General features: G+C 47.4%; 1 protein-coding gene across 2 annotated transcripts in view; it reads left to right on the top strand.

Moving 5' to 3' along the window:
- Fam124a (family with sequence similarity 124 member A) overlaps positions 1-13,643 on the top strand; it is a 63,012-nt gene extending 49,369 nt beyond the window's left edge. The window contains exon 4 of one of the 2 annotated variants that reach the window (XM_045155472.1): positions 12,655-13,643. In XM_045155472.1, coding sequence (XP_045011407.1) covers positions 12,655-13,434 — 780 coding nt within the window. In that variant the 3' untranslated portion in view covers positions 13,435-13,643. The remainder of the gene's footprint in view (positions 1-12,654) is intronic. The other variant, XM_045155473.1, reaches the window with a different exon arrangement.
- Positions 13,644-19,190: the final 5,547 nt, after the last annotated feature.

Below are 19,190 nucleotides of genomic sequence, written 5' to 3'. Positions count from 1 at the left end.
CCAAATAGCGCCCCCTCTGGCTGGACATTAGCGTCACATGTGGAGCTTTATGCCTGCTGCCTGGGGTAAGCACAGAGACTCAGCTTTAGCTGCTGGTGAGTTGGGTGTTTTCAAAGCCTCCTAGATGATCCACAGCTCTCCCCAAGATTGTCCACTATTGACCCACATCATGGAATAAATCCTGCTGCCATTGCTTTTCTTTTTGGCAAGTTTTCCTGACAACCTTAGTCTTGAGACACCTTTGCCAGTGTCGTTTCTGGCAAATACATACAGCCACTGATCCGTGTGGCGGTGTGGGTTGTCCAAGTTAAGGTGATCGGGAGGAATGGACTGTGTTGACCAGCTCTCATCTAAGTTGTCACGCGTGATATAAACTTGCCAAGACCAGTGGATGTTTTCTCTTTAAAAATATTTTTACTTATTTATTTGCAAGAAGAGACAGAATGAATGGGTACACCAGGGCCTCTAGCCACTGCCGAGCTCCAGAGGCATGCATCACTTTGTGCATCTGGCTCTTTTGTGTTTTTCTTTTAACAAAAGAAAAAGAAAGAGAGAGAATTGGCACGCTAGGGCCTGCAGCCACTGAAATCGAACTCCAGACGTGCGCACCACCTTGTGTGCACATGTGCAACCTTGTGCACTCACGTCACCTTGTGTGCCTGGTTTATGTGGGACCTGGAGAGTTGAGCATGGGTCCACAGACTTAGCAGGCAAGCATCTTAGCTGCTAAGCCATCTCTCCAGCCCTAGGTGTTTTCAAGATACTTCATGGGCCTAACTCACTGGTGTTGCTGCAGTTGCAGGGTAAGCTCTTTTCCAATGTGGTCAGCTAGCTCAGTCCTCCAATAGTACCACCTTTAGATTTTGATGATCCATTTTGTATCAAGTTCAGAGGGCAGTGCTGGATGCTCAGTGTCCCTGAATCAGTGCTTGGCATCCATGTCAAAAAAACAAAAACAAAAAACCAAGCTTCCCATACTTGAAACTGTGCTCACCAGACCAGGCCCTTCTGACTTCATGACAGGCTTGGTGGCCAAGTTGGGTAAAATCAGCCCTCTTGCCATCCCAGCTCCCTATGTGGGACTAGGGACATGCCAGCCAGTAGGATATCTTTGGTAGTGAACACACCACCTGCTCACGCAAGATTAAACTATACCCCCTTTCTACCCTCAAGAATGTCTCTTGTTGTTACCACTGTGAGTCATGAAATAACAAAGAGTCAGGCCTGATGTTGCCATGGACCTAAGAAAAGGCCAGAGGAGAATGAGTAAGCATGGAGACAGGCAGAGAGCATGACCAGTGTTTCTGTAAGAGTGGGGGGCTGCTAAAATTAGACCATTGGTTTCATGTAAAAAGCAATTGAGGGTTGGAGAGATGACTCAGCAATTAAAGGCTCTTGCCTCCAAAGACTAACAACCTGGGTTTAATTCCCAAGTACCCATGTAAAGCCAGATGCGCAAGGTTTGGCACACATGTCTGGAGTTCATTTGCAGGGGCTACAGGCCCTGGGGTGCCCATTCTCTCTCCTCCTCTCTCCCTCCTTCCCTCCCTCCCTCCCTTCCCTCTCTCTCTCTCTCTCTCTCTCTCTCTCTCTCTCTCTCTCTCACTGTTTCTCAAATAAATAAGTTATTTTAAAAAGCAGTTGGCAAGAATCAGCAAATTAAAAGCCATAGCCAGGTATGGCCCACCTCCTACTTTTACATGCAAAGTTTTCTTAGAATATACATACACATTAAAGTGATTGAACCCCTGGATTACCATCTATTTTTAATAAATTTTCATTGGCACATACACACAAAGCAACTGAACTCACCTCTTACCTGACTGCTACCTAATTTTATAAAGTTTTATTGAAATGCACGCACATGGACCCAAAGCAGCTGATCTCACTAGACCGCTACCTAGTTTTGTAAATAATTTTATTGGAACAGTAGTGGTTGAACCCACAAGTCAGCTATTTCACTGACATTCCGTAAGACGGAAACTCACTGAAAAGGTGGACCATCCATGCTAGACTTGACAATACAGGCCCGAAGTCAGCCACACTGAGCAGAGAGGGTGAGACGCAGTTCTCTGCAGCACCATGATTCCCGCAGCTCTGCCTGCTTCCTGACGGGCTTTAAGGATACGGGTTAACAGGTTCCTTATCCTTGGTCCAAGAAGGAGAGTGGGGGAGCCCCCTCAAGACAACTAAAAGGCTAGTGGCTACTGTATATGCAAATTCTGGACATTTTCTTCATTGCTGTTGACTACGCTGCTAGGACAAAATAAAACTCCAGGCAAGGGTAGAACTTTTATCCCCCTGACATACCTTTGTAGAACTATTTTAGATATTTTTATCAATTTATGAATTTGAAAATTAAAATTTTTAAGTAATATGGAAGCATTCCTACAAAACTTTGGCCCCTTAAGCTAGCTTGTGGGAAGACATTGTATTTCCTAGAAGGGAAGGGGAGAAAGAAAGAAAGAAAAGGGAAAAATGGTGGGAGGAGGAGAAGGAGGAATTTGTTATTGCTAATCATTTCAGTACTTCTAAGAGCTGATCATGGAACCTTATCAAAGACTCTTTCTTGGGATGTTTCATAAAAGCAGTGATACCTAATGAAATTCTGCTCATCACTTTTCATCTACAATACCAGTCTTGTCTGCTCCTGCATTTGACAGCCAATGGGCAGGTTAGGTCACCAAACCGTGCTGACAGACATCTGGAGGACAACACAGAGCAGATACAGAGACAGCTTGCTTGTGGGAATTCTGTTTCTTGACTTTTCTCTTTCAGCTTTGCATCCTGTCATTAGCTCTGCCTGGCCTGCCTGTGACTTGACTTTGACTGTCTCCATTGTTCCTTCTTAGATGAGTAGGATCCTCCTAGACGTACATTGGATCAACAGCCTGCTTGTTTCTGAGCGCACCTTGATGTTTACTCCCTTTCTATTTAGAGCCTCTGTGGCACTTTCTACATTTTCCCAAGAGCTCCTATTGATAACAAGCAAAGTAGGTTCCTGAGGTACTTCTTGCCTAGAAAATCTGTTCTTGGGCTGGAGAGATTGCTTAGCAGTTAAGGCGCTTACCTGCAAAGCCAAAGGACCTCAGTTCTATTCCCCAAGAACCATATAAGCCACGTGCACAAGGTGGCGCATGTGTCTGGAGTTCGTTTGCAGTGGCTGGAGGCCCTGGTGTGCTCATATTCTCTCTCTTTCAAATAAATAAAATAATAAAATAAAAATAATTTAAAAATTCTAAAATGTGGATCCTAGCTACAGATGACTGGGCTTCTGTGTGAGAATGAAAATACTTAGTAGCAGAGGCCAGTAAGTTGAAAAGGAGACATAAAGGGAAGAGAAAGGAAGGGAGGAGAGTATTTAATAGGTTGATATTGTATATATGTAATTACAATGATTGTAATGGGGAGGTAATATGATGGAGAATGGAATTTCAAATGGGAAAGTGTGGGGGTGGGGAGGGAGGGAATTACCATGGGATATATTTTATAATCATGGAAAATGTTAATAAAAATTGAAAAAAAATTATAAAAAGGCCGGGCGTGGTGGTACACGTCTTTAATTCCAGCACTTGGGAGGCAGCAGTAGGTGGATCGCCGTGAGTTTGAGGCCACCCTGAGACTCCATAGTGAATTCCAGGTCTTTGTCTTTATCAATAAGTATTAATATTGTTTTGCTACAATTCAAGAGTGCTCAGAACTTGTTCCTATGAAAGCCTATTACATTTATGATTTATGATATTTATGGTATGTTTGCACATTTATAAAGCAGGTAAAATTCCCTTGATTAGCAGTTTTAGAAGGCATATGCTTTTAAATTACATCGATTTGTGCATCTTTAATTCATTCAGCAGGACTTGGTTTGGCTCCCATGTATATTACTGCAGGTATAAGGCCAACCAACCCAGTTCCTAAAAGCCTCACGCTAAGTGAAAATTTTACAGCTAGCCCAATTCTACTACAGAAATGCACATTTTTTTCCCAAAATACCCCGTTTATTTATCGTAGATGATTTATTAGCTCGGGTTTAACTGAGGTTAGAAATAGAGCTTTAATTAAGCTAGATGTGTACTTGTCTCCTCTGAGAATACCTCCTCAAACATCCAAGCTCTTTGTCACATCGTCCTTCACCCCTTGTTCAGACAGGCTACTCGGTATGATAACAGCATGTTTTTTAAACAGCACAATCAGGGCAGGGAGATGGCTCAGCAATTAAAGGCACTTGCTTGCAAAATCTTCTGGTCCAGGTTCGATTCCCCAGTACCCACATAAAGCCAGATGCAAAATGTGCCTTGTGTCTGGAGTTCATTCACTCTGGCAAGAGGCCCCAGACCCCGGGCATACCCATCACCTCTGACAATCCCTCCTGTCTCTCATAAATGAATGAATGAATTAAAAAACAACACAATCAGCATCGGTCTTAAAAGGAAACCATGTAAGTGCCTTTATTAAAGAAAAAGATAAGACAGCTATGGTGGCACATGCCTTTAATCCCAACACTTGGGAGGCAGAGGTAGGAGGATCACGGTGAGTTTGAGGACACCTGAGACTACATAGTGAGTTACAGGTCAGCCTGGACTAGAGTGAGACCATACCTCAAAAACAAACAACAACAACAACAAAAAGATAAGATGGTCTGTTCAGCACCAATCAATCATGGGGGGGGGGGAGGCAAGCTGCAGGCTAGATGATGATATTTCAATGCATATATTTAAGAATATAGATTCACCCTTTAGCTCTGAATGACCTTCCTACTTTCCATTTCATAATGCATCTGGAGTGAGCTCACTCTTCAGCAAGCTTTGTGAATCCTGCCTACATTACATGTGCCATAGGCATTTCATGAGAGGTGTCCTCTGAATGGCCATTAAACACATACGAGGAAATTCCAATGATCAGGCATGGAGGCACACACTTCTCATTCCAACCCTTGAGAAGGAGAGGAGGCAGAGGTAGGAGGATCATGAGTTTGAGGCCAGTCTGGACTATGTAGCAAGTTTCTGGCAGGATGATAAAGGGAGGGGGGCTGGGGAGAAGAGAGGGGTGCTCCATCTGATCACTCATCTGGGAAATGCAAGCTAATGCCATGATGAAATACCATTTCCCACCGGAATGGCTAAAATTAATATAGTACCGAATCTTGGTGAGAATGTAGAGTCATCGAGGGACATTCCTGGGAGAACTAAACATTTGTATCACCAACTTTAGAGTGTTTGAAAGGACTGATTAAAACTAAACATATGCCGGGCGTGGTGGCGCACGCCTTTAATCCCAGCACTCGGGAGGCAGAGGTAGGAGGATCGCTGTGAGTTCAAGGCCACCCTGAGACTCTGTAGTGAATTCCAGGTCAGCCTGGGCTAGAGTGAGACCCTACCTCAAAAAAAAAAAAAAAAAAAAAAAACTAAACATATGCTCATCCTATGCTCAGAAATTTTACTCCAAGGAATGTGCCTGAAAGAATAGGTGTGTATTATTAAGGCGTCACACTTCACGTTGAACTTTGCCTCAGGATGGCAGATGTCCTGTAGACAAACAACACTTTCTGGGAGTGGCACAAGAAGTCGTGGAAATACGAATGAACTTGGTGTGTCTGTAAATAACATTGGGCACAGGTTAGGATTCCAGAAAGTCCCAGCTAACAGGGAGGTGGGGCTTGCAGAGCTTGCTGAAGAGTGACTTTGCCCAGGGGCTCACTGAGGATGTATAGGAGGAAGCACACTCAGAGCTGTGGGATGAACCAGAACCATTGTCAGAAAGTCAGCTGGGGGCTGGAGAGATGGCTTTAACGGTTAAGGCATTTGCCTGCAAAGCCAAAGGACCCAGGTTTGATTCCCCAGGACCCAGGTAAACCAGACGCACAAAGTGGCGCACGTGTCTTGAGTTTGTTTGTAGTATCTAGAGGCCCTGGCGTGCCCATTATCTCTCTATCTGTCTCTCTTCTCTCTATGTCTCTCTGCTTGCAAATAAATAAATAAAACTTTAAAAATAAAAACAAAAGTCTGCTGGGATGAAAAATCATCACCTTCATGCCGTTCACCAGTTCAGGACAAACGGTGCTTTTGGCGAGTCCTAAATTATATTGCCTGCCATTTTAAAGGAATTCAACTGTCATGTTGCCAGTTGATAGTTCTCCAGACAGGGTAGGAAATGATATCCCAGGCACATTTGTTTAAACCACCAACCTATGAAACCAAGAATCTCTTTGAAAGCCTTAAACCTCAAAATGTACCTGGTTTTACAAAAACAATGTGCACAGGCTCTGTCCACTTAAGTTTACCTTGCACTTTTCCTCCTACTTCTACTGACCAAAAAAAAAAAAAAAAAAACCACTAGAAAAAAAAGGATAACACAGGCATTGGTTACGGACAGCATCCTTAGCATGTATACCAAAACCTCCCAGAGCAGAGAGAGAAGAGAGTGTCTCCATTACGTTCTCATTGCTGGGACAAAATAGTCACCCATAAGTAACTTATGGAAGGAAAATCTGGCTCACAGTCCCCGGTCATAGTCCAACATGGAGAAGGCATGGGCTCGGGAGCTTGAGGCAGCTCGTCACACTCAGCGCAGTGAGGAGGCAGAGGGGGGTGAATCCTGGTATTCGGCCGGCTCTCTCCTGCTTCTCCAGTCCAGGACTCCACAGCCTTTGGAGTGCTTTCCACAGTTAGGGTGGGTCTTCTTACCCCAGTTACCCTAAACATGATCATTACAGACCTGAACTAACCCCTCCACACACACACACACACACACACACACACACACAGGTTGTTGATTCCAGGTCCCGGGGAGTTGTCAATCAGTAATTATCACAGGGCTGGAGAGATGGCTTAGTGGTTAAGGCGCATGCCTGTGAAGCCAAAGGACCCAGGTTTGATTCTCCAGGTCCCACGTAAGCCAGATACACATGGTGGTGCATGCGTCTGGAGTTCGTTTGCAGTGGCTTGAGGCTTTGGTGTGCCCATTCTCTCCCTCTCTCTCTCTCTCTCTCTCTCTCTCTCTGTCTCTAAGAAATAAATAAAAAAAAATAATCTTAGAAAAAAATAGTTATCACAGAGAGACAAAATGAGTTCTTCTTAGAGCATAGCTTGGCCTTCTCATGTGAGCCTGTTGCCGAGTGTCCTGGAGATGTCCCTCGTTCTTACTAGTCATCCGATTAGCCACTCCATTACTGGCTCATTAGACGGGAGATATACTGGTCATGTTCCTGCCTAGGACAGAACAAGAGGAAGCAACCTGACTCCGAAAGAGGAGGGGAAGACTGAGGCAGAACTTTGACCCTGAACAATCCAGGAGCCACCACTGGGCACCTGGAAGAGGGCTCAAATCATCCTTTCAGTACTTGGAGATGGATGGATTCCACCCTCCTGCCCAGGAAGGAGCCTCTCCGCACCAGCCCTTGACAAACATCGGCTCTGGCGCTGGAGACGCCTCACTTGGCTGGCCAACCGCCTGCCCCGTGTGTGCACAGTCGCAGGAAAAGCTCTCGGCCCCTTGCTAGATTCCAATTTCCTAGTGACTCAGGGAACATAAGCAGACCTCCCTGGCTGGTTGCCCTCGGCAGATTAATTTGTGTAGCTCTGTTCTGCTTCTTTGAGAAAGTTCCTTAAATAGCAAAGAAGGGAGCCTGTGGATTCCAGCGGGTCTGTGAGCCTCCGCTGCTCCGCGGGGAAGCTCACTTAGCACCCTTGCTGCTGCCACTGGTCCTGCTCGGGGGGGGCCCCCCTCCCTCCCGCCCACAGCTGGAAATCCTCTGGGCAAATCTCCCCGGGGAAAACTCCCTGGATTCACGTCTCACCTCTAGCATTCCAGGTCCAGTAGACAAGAGAAGCCAGAAACAGCCCCCCCCCCATGGGAACAGGATATCAGCAGCGCCAAGCTCTGTATCGCCTTGTGACTTTTAGAAGCTGACCGCTCAGCCACTGGGCAGATCCAGGAAACACCAGCGGGCTGGATGCAGCAGATCCTGTGCACATGAGCTGTGAGTCCAGATGGAGTATGGGTTGAGGGACGGCAACTCCACAGCTGCCCCCCCACCCAGCTCTCACCCAGGATGCCTGCAGTTGTCCACAGGGCTGTGCCAGCCCTGAGCTCTGCCCACCCAGCAGGCATCCCTATTATGCACTCAGGCAACCCTCAATGACAAAGACCCGGGGACAGCATTCTCGAGAGAGAATACTACAGGGTCTCTCTCCATCCTCCTCTCATGCAGTAGAAACACGAGAGTGCAGATGGGCTTCTGTTGAACATCTGCTGAGCCACATCCTAAATTCAATATCATACTGCTCCACAACGGTGGACAGATTTAGGTGTTCAGTCCCTTGCATGGGAACCTTGACTTTTTTAAATGTACATTTTTTATTTTTACTTATTTACTTGAGAGAGAGGGAAAGAGAGAGAGAGAGAGAGAGAGAGAGAGTATGCCAGGGCCTCTAGCCTCTACAAACGAACTCAAGATGCATGCACCACCTTGTGGGTCTGGCTTATTTGGGTCCTGGGGAATCAAACCCAGGTCCTTTGGCTTTGTAGGGCAAGCTCTTTAGCTGCTAAGCCATCTCTCCAACCCTGGTACCTTGTCTTATAATGGCTCATGAAGCAGTATCCACATGAGTTCCTTTTTCATGAAGATGCATACATCAAACATCTTCATCTTCTTTTGATTTATTTATTTGACAGACAGAGAATGGAGAGACACACACACACACAGAGAGAGAGAGAGAGAGAGAGAGAGAGAGAGAGAGAGAGAGAGAGAGAGGGAGAGGGAGGGAGGGAGAGGGAGAGAATGGTTGTACCAGGGGCCTCTAGCCACTGCAAACAAACTCCAGATGCATGTGCCACCTTATGCCTCTGGCCTAAGTGGGTGCTGGGGAATCGAGCCTGGGTTCTTAAGCTTCACAGGCAAACACCTTAACCACTAAGCCATCTCTCCAGCCCTGTCTTTATCTTCTTTAGAGCACATTCTCTAGAGTTGCTGAAGGTTCAAATCACATGGTGGAACATATTTGTCAATAAGAAAATGACACCAGGGTTCTCGGGGGAACTGCCCCTCCCCCAACTCAATAGTAACCTCCATCCCCAAGCGCTTCCTTCTCCCAACAAGCTCGTGCTTGTTTTCTGTCCCAGTCTGCCAAGCTCAAGGGACTGTGAAAATTGTTTTGTCTCTATAACAGCCACCAGCTGTGACCCCTCTCATGTGTCCCTGGGCCTTCTGAGGCTGTTCCTTGTCCTATCACAAAGGGGTGACTCCTTCCTAAGCTCCTGTTGTGGGCCAGGCACTGCGTGAAGCAGAGGTAGAGTTGGGACCTCCCTGGTGGGCACAGAGCCTTGAAGAGAATACACAGTGTCAGGGGGAACCGAACAAGACCCACAGGGCTGAGCTTGGAGTCCAGGGGACCCAAAGAGCCCGGAGCAGGAAGGGTCTAACTGAAGGAAGTGTCACTGCTACCCAAGGCCTTTCCCTCCTTCATTCAGCAAGGCCTCCCAGGTCTGGAGCTGCTCCAGCTGAGCTTGCCTGGTAACAATGGCTTGTGGAGGATGAGCATGGGAACCACACCTCGCCGAGTTATCACCTGTGCTAAAAGCATTTTGTGTCATATTTTTTTAAGAATCCATCATTCAGACTCTTAATTCTTAGCATGCCTTTAATTCCAGCACTCAGGAGGCAGAGATAGGAGGTTCACCGTGAGTTTGAGGCCACCCTGAGATTCCATAGTGAATTCCAGGTCATCCTGAGCCAGAGTGAGACTCTACCTCAAAAAAAAAAAAAAAAGACAGCTTTAGCATGTCACTATGTCATGCAGAGTCGGAGGCGGAGGATAGGATCTGCTAGGCATGGGAATGAATATTCAAACAGAATGAAGAGACTGGGAAACACAGAGAGGAAGGTAGAGAATCCATAGAAAATCCTGAACATCTGAATCCACGACAGAAGGATCTCTGGTGAGCAAGTGCAGATGCGACTCATTTGTCCCAAATCATAAGAGACGGAAGACTGTTGCAGTGACTTCTGAATGGGCTCCCTGCCCCCACCCCACCACTTCTTATGGAGTACCACCACCTTGCAGTCATGCCCCTGGTTCTGACGTGCCATGCCTTGTATTTTCTTTTTTTTTTTTTTAACTTTTTAATTTATTTAGTTGAGAGCGACAGACACAGAGAGAAAGACAGGTAGAGGGAGAGAGAGAGAATGGGCGCGCCAGGGCTTCCAGCCTCTGCAAACGAACTCCAGACGCGTGCGCCCCCTTGTGCATCTGGCTAACGTGGGACCTGGGGAACCGAGCCTCGAACCGGGGTCCTCAGGCTTCACAGGCAAGCGCTTAACCGCTAAGCCATCTCTCCAGCCCATGCTGAAGTATTTTCATGATGTCACTTCTCCAGGAACCCTTCTTGCTGTCACTCGCCCCAGCCCTGCTGAGACAGCCCCTAAGCCCCACCCTCCGCCCTTCAGCCCCCGCCTGCTAGCTGGCACTCACACGCATCAGCTTCCAAGATTTTGTCCAAACGTGACTTCCTGAGGCCAGATGTTTCTTCTCCCCCCCCCCCCCATGGTGCCCTCCTGCACTCCATCAAGTTGACCACCTCCGCCTCTGGGCCCACCTTACACAGACTTAAACCGTGGCTCACTTTATTATATTTAAGTGCTGCATTGTTGGGGCTTAAACTGTGTCTCATCAACATTCATTGTTCCTGGCTTTCTGAACTGTTTTCTTTTTTTTTTTTTAATTTTATTTATTTATTTATTTGAGAGCGACAGACACAGAGAGAAAGACAGATAGAGGGAGAGAGAGAGAATGGGCGCACCAGGGCTTCCAGCCTCTGCAAACGAACTCCAGATGCGTGCACCCCCTTGTGCATCTGGCTAATGTGGGACCTGGGGAAGCGAGCCTCAAACCGGGGTCCTTAAGCTTCAAGACAGGCAAGCACTTAACCGCTAAGCCATCTCTCCAGCCCCTCTGAACTGTTTTCTATATCAAAAGAACACATGAAGAGCTGAGGAGATGGCTTTGTGGTTAATGTCACTTGCTTTCAAGCCTGCTGGCCCAAGTTCAACTCCCCAGCACATACATAAAGCTGGCAGAAATTGGCACATGTGTCTCTTACCACAGCACACATACAGCAGTGGGAGAATCTGGAAGCTTGCAGACCAGCTAGACTGGCACATACAATGCAAAAGTGACAAAAAAGAAATAGGGGCTGGAGAGATGGATTAGTGATTAAGGCATTTGCCTGCAAAGCCAAAGGACCTCAGTTCGATTCCCCATTGCCTATATAAGCCAGATGTACAAGGGGCACATGCGTCTGGAGTTCTTTGCAATGGTTGGAGGCCGTGGCATGCCCATTCTCTCTCTCTGTCTCTCAGATAAATAAATAAATAATAAACTTAGGGCTGGAGAGATGGCTTAGCAGTTAAGCACTTGCCTGTGAAGCCTAAGGACCCCGGTTCGAGGCTCGGTTCCCCAGATCCCACGTTAGCCAGATGCACAAGGGGGTGCACGTGTCTGGAGTTCGTTTGCAGAGGCTGGAAGCCCTGGTGTGCCCATTCTCTCTCTCCCTCTGTCTGTCTTTCTCTCTGTGTCTGCCACTCTCAAATAAATAAATAAATAATTTAAAAATAATAATGATAATAATAGTAAACTTAAAAGTGACAAAAAATAACTACAAGAAATACTATGTCTCAAGGGGATGGAGGGAGAGGACAGACACCTTGAGGTTGTGCTCTGGCCTCCACACTTTTTTTGTCCTTTATCAGTGCCCTCTTTGGGGTGAATCAAAGTTTGCTCATGTTCCCCCAGGAAGTCACAAGACATGTGGGGCATCATGCATGCTGAATGAAGTCTAGGTCCCAGGTTGATTTGATCTGAAATTGTCTATGCATTTCTCTGGCTGCTTCTGTCTTCCTTCAGCCACGCTTCCATGTCCCCATGGGGTGCACATGGTGATGCTTTGGTTCAAGGGGAGCATAAATCCTGCCCACATTCTTTCTGCTCTTTCTGAGGATGCTCACCTCTGTTCACCTGCTCAGCCAGGTCCTCGCCCTTCTTGCTAATCAGCTGATGTTGCAGTCAGGTTTGCCTTGCTGGCAGAAACCACCCAGCCAAAAGCAGCTTCTGGGGGGAAGAAAAGGTTTATTTTGGTTTCCAGACTCCAGGGGAGGCTCCATGATAGTAGGGAGAAACGATGGCCTGGTTAGAGGGTGGACATCACCCCCTGGCCAGCATCAGGTGGACAACAGGAACAGGAGAGTGTGCCGACCACTAACCTAAGCCAGCCCCCAACAATACACTCCCTCCAGGAGGTGTTAATTCCCAAATCGCCATCAGCTGGGAACCTAGCATTCAGCACACCTAAGTGTATGCGGGACACCTGAATCAACCCACCACAGTTGAGTACCTTTCTAGATGTGGACTTCAGGCAGAACGATCTCCTGTCGTGGAGAGGAGCTAGACACATCTCTTGGCCTTGGAGGTGGGTCCTCAGACTGTGACACTCGGCTACCTCTGTCTGTGTTCTTCACTTTGCAGAACGAAATTTCTGGTGATGCTTTATTGCTGGTGATGCTTTATTGCTGGAAGTTTCCGGCTATTGACTGTGTTTCACGCTGCATTTCATGGTGAGTCCCAGTGTATCTGCTGACTAACGAGGCATGCCATCTTCCCCCAGGCCCAGAGGATGCATAACAGGTTGCCCAAACACAGCAGAGCCCGCCGCAGGTCGGAAAAGAAGCCGCGTTCTGTCCCTTCGCCGAGCGCCAGCGCACCGGGCAGCCAGCGTGACAGCCCGTTCCCAGGGCCCAGCCCAACAGCTCTGCTTCCCGGCTTCCAGCAGGAACATGCCACCCAGGCCAGCAGCCCCCGCAGCCCTCCCTGGTCTTTCCAGAGAAGCAAGTCCTTGTTCTGTTTGCCCAGCGGAGGCCCCTCCCCAACCTCCTCGGCCGAACCGCAGTGGTTTCCAAACCCGGGTCCCCGGGGACAGAGGGCATCCGGGTGGAAGCCTGGCCTTCTCCTGTCTGTTGATGACTTAGAAGGGGCTCAGGAGACAGACGTGGACACAGGCCTGCGACTGTCCTCCTCAGACCTGTCCGTGGTCTCTGCATCTTCTGCACCCAGCAGGTTCTGCAGCACAGTGGAGACATCTGTCCCCTCCGAGAGATGCAGCACCCACTGGCCAGCACGCAAGGGTCCCAGAGAAGGTCCACTGCCTGCCGGCAGTGGGGTGACCCCAGACACCTCCTGGGTTTCCTACTCTCTCATCACCAAAGAGTCTCCCAGCTCAGAGACAGTGGCCACTGCTCCCCTGGCATCCGGTGCCTCCTCGCTCAAAGAGTCGTCCCCACGGCTATCTTTTGGAGCTCCCAAAGCCACACAGGCTCACCAAGACATGCCACCACCCTCAGCGTTGGCTGGCCCAGGGGACAATGACATGGAGGAGTTCTACATCTGAACATGTCTTGGTTTCCAAAACTAACTCACACACAGAGGCTGAGGTCCCTCCTGCCCTTCCACTCTCTGAGCCCACCAGAGATTTCAGCCCCGCTCCCTGGCTGTCTGGAAGCTTATCCATTTCAGGGGGTTGGTAACACATTTGCCATGCCATTTGTCCTGAGCTGAGAGCTGGCTTATTTCTAGAGACTGGGTGGTAAAAAAGAAAAAGAAAAAAAGAACTGACATTTTTATGCAAATAAATTCTCAACAAACTTAAGACATAAAATATATTTTTGAATGCTCAGCTCAATTATACAATTTAAATGCCTCATATAATTATTTTAAATGAAAAGAAAACCCAGTCAGCCGGAGCTGATTTGACAATTTTTTCATGGTATGAAAGAGACATAATTAAAGCCAAAACACTGAATGTGAAAAGATCCCAAGAAACTTGTATGAGAGCTTAATGCACATTAACAGAATGTATACCTTCTCCAACTCTCCACTACATTCGTAAGTCCAGGGAGCCGAGACCCTGGACTCTCCAAGTCCCTCTTACAGTGGACATGTCAGCTTGACGCAACAGCTGTCAATCTACATCAGGCATCTGAGTGCCTCACTGTGAAGCCATTCAACATTTGAAAATCTGGGTTAAAACGCAAGTGGCTAAAATGCATTTTAAGAATTTAGCATGGGTAATATGTGGCGTGATTTGAGTTCCAAAATCTAGATTTGCACACACCTTTTCGAGAGCACATTTGCTATAATGAACATTGGCCTACAGATGGTCCACTCTCGATTGATTTTTGTGAGAGGGGACTCATTCCTCACAGTGACAGAATAGTAAACTGCAAGGCATAAGGAGTGGACAGAAATAATGCTGTTTAACATTAAAAAGCACAATCTGGGCTGCAGAGGTGGCTTAGCAGTTAAGGCCCTTGCCTGCAAAGCCAAAGGATCCAGATTTGACTCCTCGGGACTCATGTAAGCCAGAAGCATAAGGTGGCGCATGTGTCTGGAGTTCATTTGCAGTGGTTAGAGGGCCTGGTGTGCCAATTCTCTCTCTCTCTCTCTCTCTCTCTCTCTTTCTCTCTCTCTCTCTCTCTCAAGTAAATGAATAAAAATAAAATACTTTTAAAAATTAAGAAAAAGCACAATCTGCAAGTCGCTCTCCATAAACAACAGGGACCACATTGAATACCACCATCTCCAGTCAACACTTAAAATGTCTAAAACGTTTTGGATGGCGTCCTGATTGCACACCTGAACAAATGCCCTCTCCCCATTGTGGTAAACTACATGAAACACGTTCCCAAACACTGTTCATCTCTGTGAGTGCGTGGAAGCCCTGACTAAAGCTGGTTCTTTAGCTCGACATTGGCTCTTCCCGTCTGTTGTCTACTGCTGCCGCGGTGTGAATGGCATTTAAATCCCCCACTAAGAATATGTTTACAGCTTCAACCTCAGCAATGCCAAGTGCTGGCATTGGGGGGAGCAGTGCCAAGCTGTCCCTGGCTTCTGCTTAACCTTGGGGAAGAAGAACACGGATCCACACTGAACATTTCCCAGCATGGTGCTCCTTGCTTAAAAGACTCAAGGCCTACTTTTCCTCTCTCAAAGTGTCCACACCAGCTCAAACAGCCTTGGTGTCCTCTCCAACATGGCCTCCAAGGGCTGTTACCAATCAGGTAACAGGTCTGTTGTTCTTGGCACAGAGAACCTGCCTCAAGCAGCCTTGACTACCAGTTGTAATATTCCTCTCTCATGTAAATAAGTTAATACATGGTCTCTTCTAGTTTTGAACCAAGAGTAAGCCAATTTTTTTTTTTTCCTGGAAAAGGGCTAGATAATAAACATTTTAAACCCTGTCAGCCATAGTTTAAACTTTGTCAATCTCTGTTGTCACTGATTCCATTGTAGCATGAAAAATAAAAAATATAAATGAATGGGACTATCTGAGTTACAATGCATTTTATTTATAAGAACAGATATTGTGCCAGATTGGGCCCTCCAGATAGCCTACTGCAAAAGTTAGAGTCACGATTCCAGCTACAGTCAGAAACTTAGATTTTCTCAAGTATACGTACACGATTTTCTTGTGGTGTGTGGGGGGCGGGGGAGAGAGAGAGAGAGAGAAAGAGAGAGAGAGGTGTATGCATACATTTGAAAGCCCTAGATCAAGGTTGAAGAGTTTTCCTCAATTGCTCTCCATCTTATCTTTTGAGACAAGGTCTCTCATCAAACCTGATGCTCACCAATTCTTCTAGACTAGCTGACCAGCAAGCATCAAGGAACCCTCCTGTCTCTGCTTCCCCGGCCCTAGGATTATGTGTGCGTTGTTTCACCGCACTTTACGTGGGCACAGAGGATCTGAACTCAGGTCCTCGTGTTTGTGTGGCGAACACCTTACTAACTGAACAGGCAACTTAGATTTTCTCAGTCAGCACCCCCACTACTGCTATGGTGTGTCAGGCTGAAAAAAAAAAAAAAAAAAAGAAAGAAAACAAACAAAAAAAAAAAAACAGGCTTCTCAGCTCAAAACAGCAAGGGGTTGCTTTCTGCAGAGCTGATTTCCTAGAAAGCCATTCAGGGGCCACCTCCTGCCTGGAAATGTGACTCAAAGTCAATAGATGATGGTGGAAACCGAGCATGCTAACATTAGGGAAGGAAAAAACTAACTTGGGGATGTTGGCAGGCCTCCAGGAAACAGGAGCAAACACGTCAGCAGCAAGTCATGAGGCAGAAAGCGAGCAGTGTCCCTGTGGTGGCTTCGATTTTGATCCTTCGTGACACCCTACTTTGGTATATTTACATGCCCTGTGTGGGTTATGGTAGAGCCCACCCCCACCGTGACTGGTTCCACTCTGTCTCAGCGAGCCCGCCCTCCTCATTGTTATCTCAGTGATGCCATTTGGAAGAAAGGCTTGCCAATGCCCCCATCGCATAGACAGAGCTTAACCAGGCACCCGTGAGCTGCAGTCAGGAGATGGCAGTCGGTCTACAGAGAAGGAGCCACGTGCACCCAACTCACAAAGCCGTGGCTTCTATTTCTGGCTGTGCTGCTAGCATCCCCCCTCATCCAGGAGGGCTCCTAGCACCCACCATGGGTCCCAACTCTTGGAGTATTATCTTTGTGATTAGGTATATATCAGACCTTAATAAATTCATTATTTGAAAAACATTGAGGTCATCTCTTAAGTTACTCCTTTCCTTGCATAATCTCTATGATATAGAAAGTCCCCCCACACCTTTTTTTTTTTTTTTTCGAGGTAGTCTCACTCTAGCCTAGGCTGACCTGGAATTCACTATGGAGTCTCAGGGTGGCCTCGAACTCACGGTGATCCTCCTACCTCTGCCCCCTGAGTGCTGGGATTAAAGGCGTGCGCCACCACGCCTGGCTGAAAGTCTCCATTTTTAACCCTAGCTATATACCACATAATGGAACAGAATCTCTTGTCTCCTTGGCCTTGAACTCTCCCCTCCCCCAGCATGGTGTGAAGGGCTGGGTGAATGACTACCCTAACCAAGTTCACACTTCACCCCTTAGGTGCCTCTCTGAGAGGCCCCGGCTCCATGGGGCCGCCTTGTCCTGCACCTGGCACTACCTAGTGGTTGCTTCAGACACGGGACATTTCTGTGCGTCCCCAGCTGCTCTGCAAAATTTTAGCTCTACAGCCATCTCTAGGGGTACATCAGTTGGCTCAATTGAACAACAGGGTGAGTCATGGGGTCAGGAGAGAACCTTTTGTAATAGGGGAGAGGTGACATATGGTGAAACAAATTCATTTTTACTGCTGCTGCTCCTTGAGTCCCAAGGGCTGAAGGGCAAGGTGCCATCACAGTGGGCGCTGAGCAGCGCCACTCAGGGCGCTCCAGGTAAGGCCAGAAAAGCCTTGGATACGTAGACACTGTCTTCAGCCCCAAGGAAATAAAGAGAAATGCTTGTGTTTTCTTGCCCCCCTGCTTTCTGTAGAGGAATGGATTCTCTTCTCTGTCAGCTAATGGTTACCTGAGTAAACACAGAATTCCAGAAGGAATTTGAAAAGCAAATCAAACCCACCGTGGAGGGCTGTGGGCATAACTCAGTGGCAGAGCACTGACTTAGCTGTATGAGACTCTGGATTTGATACTGCATAAACAAGAAAGAGGAGGAAGAAAAGGAAGGAGGAGGGAGAAGAAGAGGAGAAAAGAGAGGAAGGGAAAGAGGAAGAAGAGAGAGAACTCCTTCCACATCATCAGAAGACTATTAATGCCCAACCAGTTTTTGCCAGTGATGAACCTCAGGTCTGGATCGGGGGGGAAGGAGTGGAAATAGCTGGATACCGGCAGCCATTGTTCCATGGCCTGGTCAGGACAAAAATGCCCCTTACGTGCTCAGACAAAGTCAACATGAAACTGAAGTAAAGAAAAGGAAAAGGGCCGGGCGTGGTGGCGCACACCTTTAATCCCAGCACTCAGGAGGCAGAAGTGGGAGGATCATTGTGAGTTCGAGGCCACCCTGATATTACCTAATGAGTTCCAGGTCAGCCTGGGCTAGAGTGAGACCCTACCTCAAAAAAAACAAAACAGAAAAGAAAAAGGATTCTCAAGGGAAACACATTTTGTCACAATTATGCAAAATGTATAAAGATCATATACAATTTCATTCTTCTACTATTAGTAAAGGCCTCTTCTAAATCAAGACACAGAAGTCTAGTTGCAAAATGCCTTTAGATGACACCATTTCTTGAGGAAATAGCAGACATACATGAACGGCAGAGTTGGCATGCTTTCATCGTTTTAGCACCTGTTTGCCAGTGAGACGCCACTATTGGAAACGGTATGTTCACTAAACATTTGGTAAAAATGCAAATTCTCCTCCTACACCTATGACATCCTCTCTGACCTCCACATGGAGGACAAAGCCCCCCACCTCAAGGTGTCAGAGCTGGCGCCACAAAATCAGCTGCTCCCCAGCCCCTATCTGCCCCTTTCCAGGTGGGAGAGGCTCTGGCCCCTTGGAGGACATTTGCTACACTGACCATGTAAGTCCAGTGTCTGAAAGGAGCCCCTAAGCTTCCTTTAAGTCCTCTGTGCCAGGTAAAACCTAGGAATTTTGATTGGAGCCACTCCAGATTCTGGTACAGTCCAAGAAATGGCTCGCCCGGGCAGAGAGAGGCCGCATGGCTTCACTTCAAGCAATGATGAAGCTTCTGGTGCCACCTGGTGGATGCTATGCCCAGGCCCATCTGTGGGCCCAACACCCTTTTCAATCCAGAAGATTCCACCTGTTTAAACAGGAAGGGAGGCACTTCTCTTCCATTTAATATCTTGAGCTTCTTTTTTCCATTATTTTTCCCCTACAACATATTGAAGCAAGGTAAATTACAATAACATAAGACAACGTAAACAGAAAGTCAGAGCTACTATAACGAAGAAAACCTAACTGCTGGGGTTGCAAATCCTGGGAGGCAGGGCTAAAATGAAACAGGTGAGTAGCTTGGCAGTGCTTGTGTGTGAAGAACCCAGTGGCAGTGTCTCGTTCACTGTGACTGAAGTGCCACGATGCCCTCAGAGGAAAGGAAGGTCTTAGAACAGAGTCCTGGCATCACCTTCTCACCAGGCCGCTTCCATTAGAGTTTTTCTCCATAAGGCTGTTCCTTCGGTCCACGTTAGTGGCTGTCTGGCTTGAAGGATGGAATTCACAACGCAAGAAGGAAGGGAGACCCCACCTGCGTGCCTCCCCAGACATCCTCCAGGTGCGCTGTGGGGACCAAGGAACAGACTGGGAGCCTG

This window comes from Jaculus jaculus, chromosome 7, assembly GCF_020740685.1.
Source record: "Jaculus jaculus isolate mJacJac1 chromosome 7, mJacJac1.mat.Y.cur, whole genome shotgun sequence".
Lineage (NCBI taxonomy): Eukaryota > Metazoa > Chordata > Mammalia > Rodentia > Dipodidae > Jaculus > Jaculus jaculus.
This window is presented reverse-complemented; position numbering and strand designations above follow the sequence as displayed.